The sequence below is a fragment of the Schistocerca gregaria genome, chromosome X, assembly GCF_023897955.1.
Source record: "Schistocerca gregaria isolate iqSchGreg1 chromosome X, iqSchGreg1.2, whole genome shotgun sequence".
NCBI lineage: Eukaryota > Metazoa > Arthropoda > Insecta > Orthoptera > Acrididae > Schistocerca > Schistocerca gregaria.
Window position 1 is genome coordinate 209,378,161 of NC_064931.1, and position 16,040 is coordinate 209,394,200.

Genomic DNA, 16,040 nt, shown 5'->3' on the forward strand with positions numbered 1-16,040 from the left:
GGTTTTGGCTGCGTTTAAACTTGGAGTGAAGCTCTCTTTGCTTTCGCAGTAGTTTCCTGACTGTGTTGCTAAACCACGGTGGGTTTTTCCCGTCCCTCACATTTTTACTCGGCACGTACCTGTCTAAAACGCATTTTACGATTGCCTTGAACTTTTTCCATAAACACTCAACATTGTCAGTGTCGGAACAGAAATTTTCGTTTTGATCTGTTAGGTAGTCTGAAATCTGCCTTCTATTACTCTTTCTAAACTGATAAACCTTCCTCCCTTTTTTTATATTCCTATTAACTTCCATATTCAGGTATGCTGCAACGGCCTTATGATCACTGATTCCCTGTTCTGCACTTACAGAGTCGAAAAGTTCGGGTCTGTTTGTTATGAGTAGGTCCAAGATGTTATCTCCACGAGTCGGTTCTCTGTTTAATTGCTCGAGGTAATTTTCGGATAGTACACTCAGTATAATGTCACTCGATGCTCTGTCCCTACCACCTGTCCTAAACATCTGAGTGTCCCAGTCTACATCTGGTAAATTGAAATCTCCACCTAAGACTATAACATGCTGAGAAAATTTATGTGAAATGTATTCCAAATTTTCTCTGAGTTGTTCTGCCACTAATGCTGCTGAGTCGGGAGGTCGGTAAAAGGAGCCAACTATTAACCTAGCTCGGTTGTTCAGTGTAACCTCCACCCATAATAATTCACAGGAACTACCCACTTCTACTGCACTACAGGATAAACTACTACTAACAGCGACAAACACGCCACCACCGGTTGCATGCAATCTATCCTTTCTAAACACCGTCTGTGCCTTTGTAAAAATTTCGGCAGAATTTATATCTGGCTTAAGCCAGCTTTCTGTACCTATAACGATTTCAGCTTCGGTGCTTTCTATCAGCGCTTGAAGTTCCGGTACTTTACCAATGCAGCTTCGACAGTTTACAATTACAATACCGATTGCTGCTTGGTCCCCGCATGTCCTGACTTTGCCCCGCACCCTTTGAGGCTGTTGCCCTTTCTGTACTTGTCCGAGGCCATCTAACCTAAAAAACCGCCCAGTCCACGCTACACAACCCCTGCTACCCGTGTAGCCGCTTGCTGCGTGTAGTGGACTCCTGACCTATCCAGCGGAACCCGAAACCCTACCACCGTATGGCGCAAGTCGAGGAATCTGCAGCCCACACGATCGCTGAACCGTCTCAGCCTCTGATTCAGACCCTCCACTCGGCTCTGTACCAAAGGTCCGCAGTCAGTCCTGTCGACGATGCTGCAGATGGTGAGCTCTGCTTTCATCCCGCTAGCGAGTCTGGCAGTCTTCACCAAATCAGATAGCCGCCGGAAGCCAGAGAGGATTTCCTCCGATCCATAGCGACACACATCATTGGTGCCGACATGAGCGACCACCTGCAGATGGGTGCACCCTGTACCCTTCATGGCATCCTGAAGGACCCTTTCCACATCTGGAATGACTCCCTCCGCTATGCACACGGAGTGCACATTGGTTTTCTTCCCCTCTCTTGCTGCCATATCCCTAAGGGGCCCCATTACGTGCCTGACATTGGAGCCCCCAACTACCAGTAAGCCCACCCTGTGAGACTGCCCAGATCTTGCAAACTGAGGGGCAACCTCTGGAACAGGACAAGCAGACATCTCCGGCCGAACATCAGTATCAGCCGGAGACAGAGCCTGAAACCGGTTCGTCAGACAAACTGGAGAGGCCTTCCGTTCAGCCCTCCAGAATGTCTTTCGCCCCCTGCCACGCCTCGAGACGACCTCCCACTCTACCACAGGTGAGGGATCAGCCTCAATGTGTGCAGTATCCCGGGCAGCCGCAGTCGTAGTCCGACATGTGCGTGGTGATCACATCCCACGTTTATGTTGGGGTAGCTGCACAAGAAACAGCAGCGTTTCGTAGCACTTGTGTTTCCGGACAGTTTTCTCAATTTATCACCAATACCGTGGAGTTATAGATCGGTGTCGTGTGTGTTTCCTATGTGCCTATGCTGTTAGCGCCAGTTTTGTGTAGTGCCACGTTGTGTGGCACCACATTCTGCAATTATCCTTAATTTATGAGTATGAATGTACTTCGTCAGCCCCTCAGGGCGCATGCACCCCAATACCTTGAGTCATAGATTTTAACTGCTAGTCGTCTCTCGTAACAGAAACACGAAGCCTCACTTATGTAGTAGCCTAGCTGTGCTCGTCTTCAAAACAAAACATTCGCAAACTCCTTCTCCGTTACTGCCACCGGTTTCTGGAACATATTACCCTGCCTGCACTCTGCGCACAATTCAATGCCTTGTCGCTGTTAAGTAGAAGCTGGAGCATTTTCTTCTGTCGTCCTCATAAAGTTCTCCAAAACCAGTGGTATATGGCCAGTTTTCCCCCCTGTCAGCCGGGCGCTGTGGCCGAGCGGTTCTAGGCGCTTCAGTCCGGAACCGCGCCGCTGCTACGGTCGCAGGATCGAATCCTGCCTCGGGCATAGATGTGTGTTATGTCCTTAGGTTAGTTAGGTTTATGTTGTTCTAAGTCTAGAGGGGACTGATAACCTCAGATGTTAAGTCCCATAGTGCCTGGAGCCATTTGAACCCTCTGTCAGACAATGAAGCAAATGCTCCCATCTTATCCCAGTCACGCTGTTCTCGCTTTTTATTTCTCAGTTTATTAACTCTGTCTTATCACATCCCTCTCTTATCCCTTACTTCGTGTCCTTTGCTTCTAGCGCTCATAGTTTAAATCTACCTTCCTGTGGTTCGTCTTTATTGTAGGTACTTCTCATGAACGAATGTAAGCTGTGCATGAAGTGTTTTCGCAGTTGCGAATATCGACAAACATCAACTATATAATGGAATGACGATAATGAAAATTTGTACCCGGCCGGTACTCTAAACCGGATTTCCCGCTTATGTTACTTATTATTTGGCTATCCGAGCAAGACTCACTGCCAGACCCAAAGTTCCATATGCCGTCTGCCATGTGGCTACAACCTGTACTCACACATCCACTGTGTGTCTTCCCAAACATGGGAGACATTAACTGAAAGTTGCTTGCCCGATGTTGGCGGATAAAGACGATATTGGAGTGCCTGTGTTACTCCGAATTTCGATACAATGTTCCTTCGGACACGCATGTACGTTGTTGCAGGCTCTGGAGAACGAGTAACTGCGCGATTCAAGTCCCAGACATGTTCGTCTGGGATTTTGCTGGCCGGGGCGGTTATTGTGCACCACGAAGCGTACGATGCCTAGAAACAGCCGTGTGTGAACGTGCAGTGCCCTGCTGAAAAAGCATATCACCTTCCTGTTGAAGAAATAGGAGTGGCACGGGGCTGACAATCGGGGATAACCAATACCGAGTGTTGGTTACTTTGCTCTGCAGAAGCACCTAATATGACCGCTAGTTGCAACTGATTGCCCTCTGCTCCATGAAGCCTAGGGTGGGACCTGTGTGTCTTTGACGAATGCACTTCGGAACAGGCCTCTCACCAGGTACGCCGTATACATTCATGCGCATCACTCACATACAGGCAGAACAGAGCATTGACTCTTTCACGACACCAGGAATGCCGTGCTTGGCATGTTCTGATGTTAGTTGTAGCCTGGCCTGTGGCACACGTGTTCTTAGTTCTGCTGCAAGCAGGAGTTTCCCAGTGGTAACTCAGCAGGTGTACCATGTACCTCGATTACTTGCCTGGACGATGTTAGCTCGGGCAACGCTACTCGCACAATGGGTCTAACGTGCGTCTGTAGTACACGGACATCCAGAAACTGGTCTACAGCTGTATCAATGTTCCACGGACCACTGCTGAAAGCAGTGATACGTGACACATACACTGTGCCCAAAGTGTGCAGCAATCTGTCGATATGGCCATCCGGCGTCCCGCAGCTCCCCCCCCCCCCCCCCCCCCCCCATGCAACCCCGTTCAAATGGCTGCAATTGTTCAACAGGAGAACGTACTCGTCGATGGGGCACGGTTGTACCATGGAAAGAATGTTGCGAACACTGCTCACCTCTAAACGTAGCACGCTTAACTGCCTGCAGAGTCGAAACACAGGGTTCATAGACGGAACTCCAAACTTCCATCTCATCGCGGGTGACTGTGACGAACGAATCAATAACACTACAACCCTTCAGCATGCACAGATTATACCTTGGTGGTACTGAACATATTCCTTAAGGGAGTTGCATAATTTTTCTAGCAGTGTATTTTACACTGTGGTGTCACCGCCAGACACCACACTTGCTAGGTGGTAGCCTTTAAATCGGCCGCGGTCCGTTAGTATACGTCGGACCCGCGTGTCGCCACTATCAGTGATTTCAGACCGAGCGCCGCCACACGACAGGACTAGAGACACTTCCTAGCAGTCGCCCCAGTTGTACAGCCAACTTTGCTCGCGATGGTTCACTGACTTCTACGCTCTAATTTGCCGAGACGATAGTTAGCATAGCCTTCAGCTACGTTATTTGCTACGACCTAGCAAGGCGCCAGTATCCGTACTATTGATATCGTGAATCATGTACCATAAAGAGCGACGTTCCCCATTAATGGATTACAGTTAAGTATTCCACCAGCTACGTCCGTTTTTCTCAATTCTAATTCCCTTGTCATGTTCCAGACCTCACGCCAGATGCGTGAGCTGAGACGCGTGCATTTCGGCCTCCTTTACTACACGGTTGGCTCTCCTGCCAACCACGACAACACTGTAGAGCCAAAGAAACTGGTACACCTGCCTTATATCGTGTCAGGCCCCCGAGAGCACGCAGAAGTGCCGCAACACGACGTGGGACGGACTCGACCATACGTCTGAAGTAGTGCTGTAGGACACTGACACCATTAATCCGGCAGGGCTGACCATAAATTCATAAGATTACGAGGCGGCGAAAATCTCTGCTGAACAGCACGTTGCAGGACAGTACTCAATAATGTTCATGTCTAGAGTGTTTGGTGCCCAGCGGAAGAGTTTAAACTCAGAAGAGTCCTCCTGGAGCCACTCTGTAGCAATTCTGGACTTATGGAGTGTCGGATTGTCCTGCTGGAATTGCCCAAGTCTGTCGGAATGCAGAATGTACATGAATGAATGCAGGTGATCAGACAGGATGTTTATGTACGTCTCACCCAGTAATGTCGTATCTAGGCGTATCACGGGTCCCATATTACTCCAACTGAACACTCTCCACACCATTACAGAGCCTCCGCCAGCTTTAACAGTCCTCTGCTGATATGCAGGCTCCATGGATTCATGATGTCGTCTCCATACCCGTACACGTCCATCCGCTCTGTACAATTTGAAACGAGACTCGCCCGACCAGGCAACGTGTTTCCAGTCGTCACCAGTCTAATGTAGGTGTTGGCGGGCCCAGGCGAGACGTAAAGCTTTCTGTCGTGCAGTCATCAAGGGTACACGAGTGGGCCTTCGGCTCTGAAAGCCGATATCGATGATGTTTCGTTGAATGGTTCGCACTCTGACACTTGCTAATGGCCTGCATTCAAATCTGCAGCAGTTTGCGGAAGAATTGCACTACTGTCACGTCGAACGACTGTCTTCAGTCGTCGTTGGTTCCGTTCTTGTAGGATGTTTTTCCAGCTGCAGTGATGTCGGAGGCCGGCCAGTGTGGCCGAGCGGCTCTGGGCGCTGCAGTCTGGAACCGCGCGACCGCTACGGTCGCAGGTTCGAATCCTGCCTCGGGCATGGGTGTGTGTGATGTCCTTAGGTTAGTTAGGCTTAAGTAGTTCTAAGTTCTATGGGACTGATGACCATAGAAGTTATGTCCCATAGTGCTCTGAGCCATTTGAACCATTTTTTTTATGTCGGAGATTTGATTTTTTACTCGATTCCTGATATTCACGGTACACTCGTGAAATGGTAGTGCGGGAAAATTACCACTTCATCGCTACCTCGGAGGTGCTGTGTCCCAAAGCTCGTGAACCGACTATAACACCACGTTCAAACACCTTTAAATCTTGATAACCTGCCATTATAGAAGAAGTAACCGATCTAACAACTGCGCCAGACACTTGTTGTCTTGTACAGTTGTTGCCGACAGCATCGCCGTATTCTGCCTGTTTACATATCTCTGTATTTGAATACACGTGCCTATACTAGTTTCTTTGGCGCTTCAGTGTATAACTTGCTCATCGTAATGAAGCCATGCAGAAATCAAAGAAGCCGGGTTAGATGTTTGAAAGGGTCCAATGCCCCTACGCTTTCCCGTTAAATAAATAAATAAACAAATATTCTCATAGTTACTGCCGGCCGCGGTGGCCGTGCGGTTCTGGCGCTGCAGTCCGGAACCGCGGGGCTACTACGGTCGCAGGTTCGAATCCTGCCTCGGGCATGGGTGTGTGTGATGTCCTTAGGTTAGTTAGGTTTAAGTAGTTCTAAGTTCTAGGGGACTTATGATCTAAGATGTTGAGTCCCATAGTGCTCAGAGCCATCTCATAGTTACTACGATTTTTTATGTTACAGTTGAAGTGGACGATATTCTGGACGTGAGGCACGGCTGGAAGACGGACACTTTCAATAAAATCGCCAAGAAGGTGGAGGAGAAGTTCGGGAAGAACAACACTGGCTGGCCACCATTCATCGACGAAGCGTGCTGTTTCTCGGTGATACACGGCAGAAACAAGAAGAGCCTGGACCTCGTGGCCACCAGTCCAGAGCTGGCTCAGACCTGGGTCGTGGGGCTGCGCCACATCATCACAGTCATCAAGGGCCTCCAGCAGGGACAGCGCTTCGAACGGTTCGTCGCATAGCACCTCCTTTATGTTCTTATAAAGTCACCAGCCACCTACACTAGGACTACCAGTTTACAGCAAGGTGACACTGTCAAGATACGCAATTCACGTCACTCTTCACCTTCTTCTTCTTCTTCTTCTTCTTCTTAAGACAACCTTCGACAACAGGTGAAATGATAATACAAAATTAAATACAACTGCTCAGAATTAAAAGGTTTATAATTAAAACAGAAACTTAAAAAATGGAAATAACGGTCAATTGTTTTATGAGACTCTTTATCTAAAAGTAACAAATAAAACAGATTAGACGTGCCTTTGAATGATGTTCCAAATCATATACAGCAAATGAGGTGAAGATTGAGAATTTAAATTTTAATGCTTAACTCAGAATTTTAAAGGTTACTAGAGAATATTGACTGTACATGATTTCGTTGCCGTACGTGATATCGGGCATCATTCACAGGCAAGTCAAATGCTTCTGTAATATATTTTATTTCTTACTTCTAGACAAATCATTTCACAAAATATTTGAAGTTTTTTAATTTTTTTTATTAAAATTTGTGTTGGAATGCATGAAATATGACGTATTTATATACCGATCAGTATTCTATTTTTTCCTTAATTACCCTTATTAATTTTAAGCACGTTAATATTGTTTTACAAAACAGACCTCACGTTTGTCCATTTTCCATTCTTAGTTTGGCTATGAGAATTCGGACAAAAATGCATTGTGTAATTTCTAGGAAGTCTTGTTTTACTCCGCTCGAACATTTATTGGCAATTAAATATCTCATCAATACAACTTTTTTACGGGTCCAGTAGTTAACCCTCGAAGATGTGAACTTTTGGACAATTCAACAGCAGTCGCCTAATTAGACAATACGAATTCTGCACCTTTTTGACATGGCATTCTAAGGCTTACTCTACAACTGGACACTGTTGATCGCTTATTCCCAAGCTTGTTCACTTCTGTTTAAAATATCCTACAGATAAATGTGCCACTCTCTCTGTCTCATCAGCTTCCCTCTGAAGTTCTCCGAGATTAATGTGACTGATGTTTTTCCACATCACACTGTAGGTTTGTATCTTCCAAATACTGTCATAATATAAACCAGGCGATGAAGGAAACTTCTCTATGCTAAAAATCTTGAAACTGTCCAAGGGTGTAAACTGCGGCAATACAGCTCACCAGGTGCAACACTTGCGTTTGTTTCATCTGAAATTGAAGAAAAAGTTATATTTCAGTAAAATTCCTTTAACCTGATGGCAGGCATAGTTAAAAATTAGTTTCTCTTCAATCCAGTGATCACATATGGGCCTTTTGTCCTAACTACAGCGTATGGGTCACGCGAATGCATGTCCAGCTTACTTCTTTTGCCCCTTCTAACGCTTTCGTCGTACAATAGAACTCGATCACCCGTTTTAAAATCTTTCAAATTCTGGTCTGTATCATAGTTCTCTTTGTTGTTCTTCTTACACTGTTTATTATAATCCCTGGCACGTTAAGGCAACTGTTTCGTTTTCTGCTTAATTCGAGTACATAATCATCGTAATTATAAGTAACACCGGTGAAATCTCTTTGCAATATAACCGGGTATATTACATGCTCTAACGGAAAAAAACTCATGTGGTGTATAATTAGTCGTGCTATATGCCGCTGTATTGGACACAGATACCGTGAATGGAAGCCATTCGTCCCAATTTGATTGAGCGCTATCGATTTAATAGCTCAGGAATTCTGTTCTATTTCTCTGTGGTCTTTGCAATGCTCCATTCAACTGCAGATCGGAACAGGAAGTCTGTACCCTATCGGTCCTTAAAAATCTGCACTGGAGTACCACTCAAAAAATTGCTACCATTGTCACTGAGCATTACTGAGAGTATTCCAAAACCTAGAATTATTCTTTCCACCAGGACACGAGCCAGTGTATCTGCGTCCTGCTTATCGATTCTGCTGCAATGAACTTTGTTTCAGTATCCTAGAATGTTAGTGTGTACTTATTATTCCTGCCTGTTATCATCAGAGGACAGATGGTATCAATTTTACACCTACCGAATACTACTTCTGGTGTTGGTGTTGTAACCAACGGCATTTTTGTCTTATTTTACGTTATCTTGTTTTTTGACAAATAGCACATTTTCCGATATAATCCTGAATGTCCTTCTTCACACAAGACCGCGTTCGGTATTTCCTGATTCGATCATATGTTCCATCGATCCGTTGATGAATACCTATGGGTGCATAGTAGAACTCCCGCAAAATATCCGCCGTGTCTTCAGCAATTATCTCCTCCTATTTGTCTTCCTTGACTACCGACCTTTTTTCACTTTCACTTGCCCCAGTTTCGCTATCATCTGATTGAACTTCCCTTATGCTCGACAATCCATCTGGTACATAGTTGTTCTTGTCCTTTTGCTATACAATTTCATAATCATACTCCTCTAATTTCAGTGTTAACTTCATTAAAGATGAGGACGGATCACTAATATTTTCGACCCAATGCAGTGGCTTATGATCTGTACAAATGGTAAACATATGACCAAAAATACATTGTATGAAATGTATGACCGCCCAAACTACAGCCAATAACTCTCTCTCAATGGTGCTATATTGTCGCTCTGCATTGTTCAGCGTTCTGGACGCATATTCAACTGAAAGGTCTATACCTATCTCCCCTTGCCTAGACACAGAGCCAATAGTTTCTTGGCTCGTGTCAGTCGTGATTATAAACTTTTTTTGCAAAATGTGGGTACTGTGATGGAGGGGGATTGAGTAGCCTCTCTTTTGACACTTGAAATGCATCTTCTCACTTGGCACCCCATTCGTACTTAACACCTTTTTCGAAGTCATGTAGTGGTTTCACCACTTTAGTAAAGTCACTTACGAAGCTTCTATAATACCTAACTAACCCCAAGAAACTTTTAGTGGGCTGGGAATATTCCGCCATTGCTTTTAGCTTCTTTGGGTCTGGTTTTAAGCTACCTTCAGTTAAGATATGTCCCAGATGTTTGACCTCCTTCCTTAAAAATTCAAGTTTATCCGCCTACAACTTCAAACTGTGTTGCCTTAGCCTCTCGAAAGCCTCGCCCAAGCGGGAATTGTGTTCTTACAGAGATGGACTAAAACATACTACACATCTAAATAAATAAACACTTTTTCACCCAGTAAACACATTAGAACTGAATTCATCAATTTTTGTAATGTGCAGGGTGCAGTACGGAGTCCCATTGACATTCTTTTGTACATGTAATGGCCGTACGATGTACTAAAAGCTGTTCTCGGGCCTTTACATCTGTTTTCGGACCTTTACATCGAATAACATCTGATATTATCTCTTAGTCAAATCAAGCGTAAAATAATATTTTGCCTTGCCCAATCCGTCAAGAATTTCATCTAAACGAAGGAGTGGGAAAACTGTGTTCTCAGTAATGTCATTCAGTGTTCTGTAATCAGCTACCACCCTCATTTTCTTTTTAGCAGATGCATCCATTTTTTGAGAATCATGATTAACGGAAAATTCCAGGCGCTCGTTGAAGGTACTGTTATATTGTTCTTCAATATCTGATTTATATCCTGTTGCAAAGTTTCTTTCTGCGCTTCTGGTATTCTGTAAGGACGAGAGCAAATTACTTGTCCCACAGATACGGGAATCAATGTTATTTGATGCAAAATTATGTCTGTGCAAGTCAAATTACACCCTGGTAAATGAAATATGTCATTATACTCAGAACACACCTCTATTGTGGACTGCCTTCTATGCCATTTAAATAATCCTTTTATTAAACTGATTCTCGATCTTTTCCCACTCAAGACCTTGTTTACCTTGCGCACAGTCTGCTTCGGACTCGAGCTAAATGGTGGAACTTCTTTCACCTTAATGCGAGACATCTCAACAGAAACCGCCTCCTCTCGCGTATTTAACACGCTAATTAAACAAGAGCTTTTTCTCTCTCTCACCAGCGCCTCTGGTAGGTATACGCTTTCCTGCAACTCTAGCTTCTCAACAATGTCTTCTCTTAGGCTAGTATTTGCAGCTTTTATCCTCAAAATCCTCTTCTAGCGTGATCATAACTTTATTTTAGCCACCTTAGGCTCCCATCGGTGACGCGTCTGACTAACGATGTTTTGTTTACTTCGCAATTTCTTCGGCGCACTTTGATTTACTGGCTCCTTTGAGCAACTCACATACTGTAGTTTTAGAATCAGTTTGTGGCTTTCTAAGGCCTTTCCCCTGTGTATTTGAGCCTTGCCTTTCTAGCTCCGTACATAATTTAACGGGTCTACCCGCGATCCAAAGGGTTCCCTTGGAGTAATCAATTACTACGCCATGCTTCGTAAAGAAGCCTCCACAGATTAAACTGGCATGGGGGATATCCACTTCCCCTCATATAAAATGAAACTTATGTTTCACTCTTAATTCCCTATCCATTCCAAGATCTGAAACTGTTGGCCATACGTATGTATGGTCGAGCGGTTCTAGGCGCTACAGTCTGGAACCGCACGACCGCTGCGATCGCAGGTTTGAATCCTGCCTCGGGCATGGATGTGTGTAATGTCCTTAGGTTAGTTAGGTTTAAGTAGTTCTAAGTTCTAGGGGACTGATGACCTCAGAAGTTAAGTCCCATAGTGCTCAGAGCCATTTGAACCATACGTATGTATGACCGGACTTGTAATACCGTCAATGTCTTACTTTCTCCAGACCTATACTCGACACTGATTCGCACTTCCTATTGAACAAGCTAATTTGTGCTCCGTTATCAAGAAACAATTTTAACAGACTTTCTGAAGTCTGCGGGCAAATAGATTCTACAAACTCATTTTTTACTTTCATAGTCGACTTTAAATACCTTTCTCAATTCAGCTAAGTAGACTATTATCTTATGCTTTTCTTTCTTTTCTCCGGTTCTTATTTTTCAGAGAATAACCTGCGTTCTCAGTACACTCTTTAGCCAAGTACCCTGGCATCTGACACACGAAACACGCAACTGGCTTCGCTTTCTTACAAGGACTCTGTGTCCCAATAAACTGTAACTTTCGCATCTGACTGGCTTTGGAGCCTCTGACTCTACACGCGTGAGCCGATTCTACTCCACGAATTCTTTTCTCAAGTCGGCAGTCACGCGTTAAGTGTCCTGGTTTGCCACAGGTTTTACACTTAACAAAACTTCTGCAGTCATTAGATGTGTGCCCTGCACGTCCACATGAGAAACGCTTAAGGGTGACCATCCCCGTTTTGCTCTGCTGATTTCTGCCACCAAATCCTTTTTCTTTGGTGAACATAACTGCCGACTCTTCCAACAGAGCTGCTACAACAGACTCAGTTCGGGTGATGTTTTCACGCCTTGGACGTACAATTATCTGTATGCACTTATCGTAGACCCCCTGAATGAATACTACTTTGCTTCATTTTCTTACTAATGACAAAGATTCCGCCAGTTCTGATGCTAGCATCGCAACCTGGACAGCCTCATAAAATTGATGCTGAATTTAAACTACTTTACTGCCTCAATTTGCTATCGATTCTCCCTTGGACTGCCTGCTGGAAAACATTTTAGAAGCGTCTAAAGTACCTTACATGCGTAATTTTCCAAGTGGAAGATAATTCACGCACGAGCAGTTTACTACGTGGAGGACCCTGAATGCGGCTTTTACAAACTTTAGCAATATTTGATGCTCTGATTCACGTACTAGTTCAAAAGCTATATCCTCATTTAGTAGATACACTGAAGAGCCAAAGAAACTGGTACACCTGCCTAATATCGTATGCGGCCCCCGCGAGCAAGCACAAGTGCCGCAATACGACGTGGCATGGACTCCATTAATGTCTGAAGTAGAGCTGGAGGGAGCTGACACCATTAATCCTGAAGGGCTGTCCATAAATCCGTAAGAGCACGAGGAGATGGAGAGCTCTCTTGTACAGCACATTGCAAGGCACCTCAGGCATGCTCAATAATGTGCATGTCTGGGGAGCTTGGTGGCCAGCGGAAGTGTTTAAACTCAGAAGAATGCTCCTGGAGCTACTCTGTAGCAATTCTGGACGTGTGGGGCATCGCATTGTCCTGCTGGAATTGCCCAAGACGTGGGGAATGCACAATGGACATGAATGAATGCAGGTGATCAGACAGGATGTTAACGTACGTGTCACCTGTCACAGTCCAATCTAGACGTATCAGGGGTCTCATATCACTCCAACTGCAAATACCCACACCATTACAGAGCCTCCAACAGCTTGAACAGTTCCTTCCTGACATGCAGGGTCCATGATTCATGAGGTTTTCTCCATACCCGTACTCGTCCATCCGCTCGATACAATTTGAAACGAGACTCGTCCGACCAGGCAACTTGTTTCCAATCATCAACAGTCCAATGTCGGTGTTAACGGGCCCGGGCGAGGCGTAAAGCTTTTCGTCGTGCAGTCATCAAGGGTACACGAGTGGGCCTTCGGCTCAAAAAATGTTCAAATGTGTGTGAAATCTTATGGCAATTAACTGCTAAGGTCATCAGTCCCTAAGCTTACACACTACCTAACTTAAATTATCCTAAGGACAAACACACACACCCATGCCCGAGGGAGGATTCGAACCTCCGCCGGGACCAGCCGCACAGTCCTTCGGCTCCGAAAGGCCTAATCGATGATGTTTCGCTGAATGGTTCGCACACTGACACTTGTTGACGGACCAGCATTGAAATCTGCGGCAATTTGCGGAAGGGCTGCTCTTCTGTCAAGTTGAACGATTCTCCTCTGTCGTCGTTGGCCCCGTGCTTGCAGAATATTTTTCCGGCCGCAGCGATGTCGGAGATTTGATGTTTTACCACATGCCTGTTATTCACCGTACACTCGTGAAATGGTCGTACGGGAAAATCCCCACTACCTCGGAGATGCTGTGTCCCATCGCTAGTGCGCCGACTATAACACCACGTTCAAACTCATTTAAATCTTGATAACCTGCCACTGTAGCAGCAGTAACCGATCTAACAACTGCGCCTGACACTTTGAAACGTCCCCTTAGAAAAATTTATACAAGACTGTGCTTAAATTGACACACAATAGTTTTTAGCGCAACGCAATCCGACTTTCAATAATCCCTACAAGAGAATGGCCCTGACTAACATTAACCTATATGTTTCACAAATCACTTACCTCACAAAAATCTTCGTTACTCGAACTACTGCAATACAGCGAGCGCCACTACTGCCAGCTAACTAAAAGATTCAAACTACGGAAGTCACTAACTACTAATAGGCACAGTTAGCAAATGAAAGATTTTAATAGAGAACAAACATTGTATTTACCTTTATAGTCATAATATATATCAGTTCACGGCACCAATTCTTACACATTTCAAAACTCCGCCATCTCTCTCCCCACGTACACCACTGCTGGCGGCTCACCTCCAACTGCGCAACGCTACGCGCTGTAAGCATCCAGCTGCCGCTGCCCAACACTACAATGGCAGACAACAATGCAAACCAGCCACAGACTGCACACGGCACAGCCAGTGATTTTCATACAGAGCGCTACGTGGTGGCGGCGTTACCAATAAAAAAAACCTAAACATCCTACTTACAACTTATATGGGCGTTGCTGACAATAGCGCCTTATTCTGGCTCTTTACGTATCTCTGTATTTGAATACTCATGCCTATGCTAGTTTCTTTGGCGCTTCACTGTAAATTAATTTACTGTAGATTTCGTATCATCGGGAGCGAATTTAATACTAATGTGAGATGCTGCTGCTCCGTTGTCGGCAACTGCATTGTTAGGTTGAAATGGCTCTGAGCACTATGCGACTCAACTTCTGAGGTCATCAGTCGCCTAGAACTTGGAACTAATTAAACCTGACTAACCTAAGGACATCACACACATCCATGCCCGAGGCAGGATTCGAACCTGCGACCGTAGCGGTCGCTCGGCTCCAGACTGTAGCGCCTAGAACCGCACAGCCACTCCGGCCGGCATTGTTAGGTGAATCCGTGACTGATTTTGTGTACTGAGGAGTTGTGCGGAGGCGAGACGGGACAGTGCCGCTGCTGAAAACGAATCGCTGGGCTGAGGTGAGACGAGCAGGACGCGACCGCGCGACGCCCGCCATGTCGCGTTTCCTTCAGCCTTGCTGTGCCGGGCCGCTGGCCGCTGGCGGCTGCTCGCTGTCGGCCGCCGCTGCAGCTGAAGCTCGCGAAGACTGCGCGTCCTCCGCTGCCGCCGCGTGTCGTTCCCTGGCGGTCGCCCTAGGACCGCACCCGCCGCTCCGTCTTGTCACCCGGCCGTTCTCGGCACTCCCCTGCGGGTTCGTGAAGTCGTGTAGACAGGGTCGGGCCCCTGCTTCTTTCTTCACTTCTTCTCTCCGTCTGTTCTCACTGGAGTGCAAGTCTGCTTCTCATGCGAGCCACAAAGCCGTCAGTCCAGTCATGACGTCGGGCGAAGTATGAACGAGGCAGTTTATCTAAGAAAAAAGAAAAAAAATCATTAAGGAAACCTCACACTTGCAACCAGTAAATGTTTACGTAGTATGTCGTGTCTTAACACAGAATAGAGGGGGAGTTATATGACAGTCTGCAATTTCCGGCCACGCGGGATTAGTCGAGCGGTCTAAGGGCGCTGCCGAAATTACACTGAACACAACAATATCAAATTTAAACAGAAGGTTCTCTACAAACTGAAGCTGGCCAACATTACGACAAATCATCCGATTCTGGTTCTAAGTTCAGTACTATTTAGGATGACAATCAAGTCTACAGAGGATAGTTAGTTTTTGTGACAAGATGAGCAAAAGATTACTCAAGCTTGCATGAGTTCACAGTGGACGCAAGCTGGTGAACCAACAAGTTTATGCCTCTGCTATAAAACACAAAACAGCATTTTCTACCAGGGAATAAAAACTGTACAATAAATTTCTAAAGTAGATTAAAAATTGAGAAAAAACTTATTTAAAAAGGGAAGATAAAAATACTTATAAGGAATACATTCTATGCATTGAAGGATTACTTAGATATCACAGAGTAGGGATTTGGCAAAAAATACATAATAATAACGATAACAAAATGTCTATCATCCCAAGTAACACTTTCACAATGTATGTTTCATTCTGTTTTCCTCTCCTGGAAAACTTACTCCCATAGCTATGCAATGTACAATACTAACACCTTATACTCGTCTGAACTCAGCCGCGTGGGATTAGCCGAGTGGTCTTGAGCGCTGTGCGGCTGGTCCCGGCGGAGGTTGGAGTCCTCCCTCGGGCATGGGCGTGTGTGTTTGTCCTTAGGATAAAGTAGTGTGTAAGCTTAGGGACTGATGGCCTTAGCAGTT

At 45.4% G+C, this 16,040-nt stretch overlaps 1 protein-coding gene across 4 annotated transcripts in view; it reads left to right on the forward strand.

Moving 5' to 3' along the window:
* The window catches only part of LOC126298804 (1-phosphatidylinositol 4,5-bisphosphate phosphodiesterase eta-2-like), a 428,484-nt gene that overhangs the window by 289,982 nt on the left and 122,462 nt on the right, over positions 1-16,040 (forward strand). For all 4 annotated transcript variants that reach the window (XM_049990266.1, XM_049990265.1, XM_049990268.1 and 1 more), the window contains exon 3: positions 6,465-6,738. In XM_049990266.1, the coding sequence (XP_049846223.1) occupies positions 6,465-6,738 (274 nt within the window). The remainder of the gene's footprint in view (positions 1-6,464; positions 6,739-16,040) is intronic.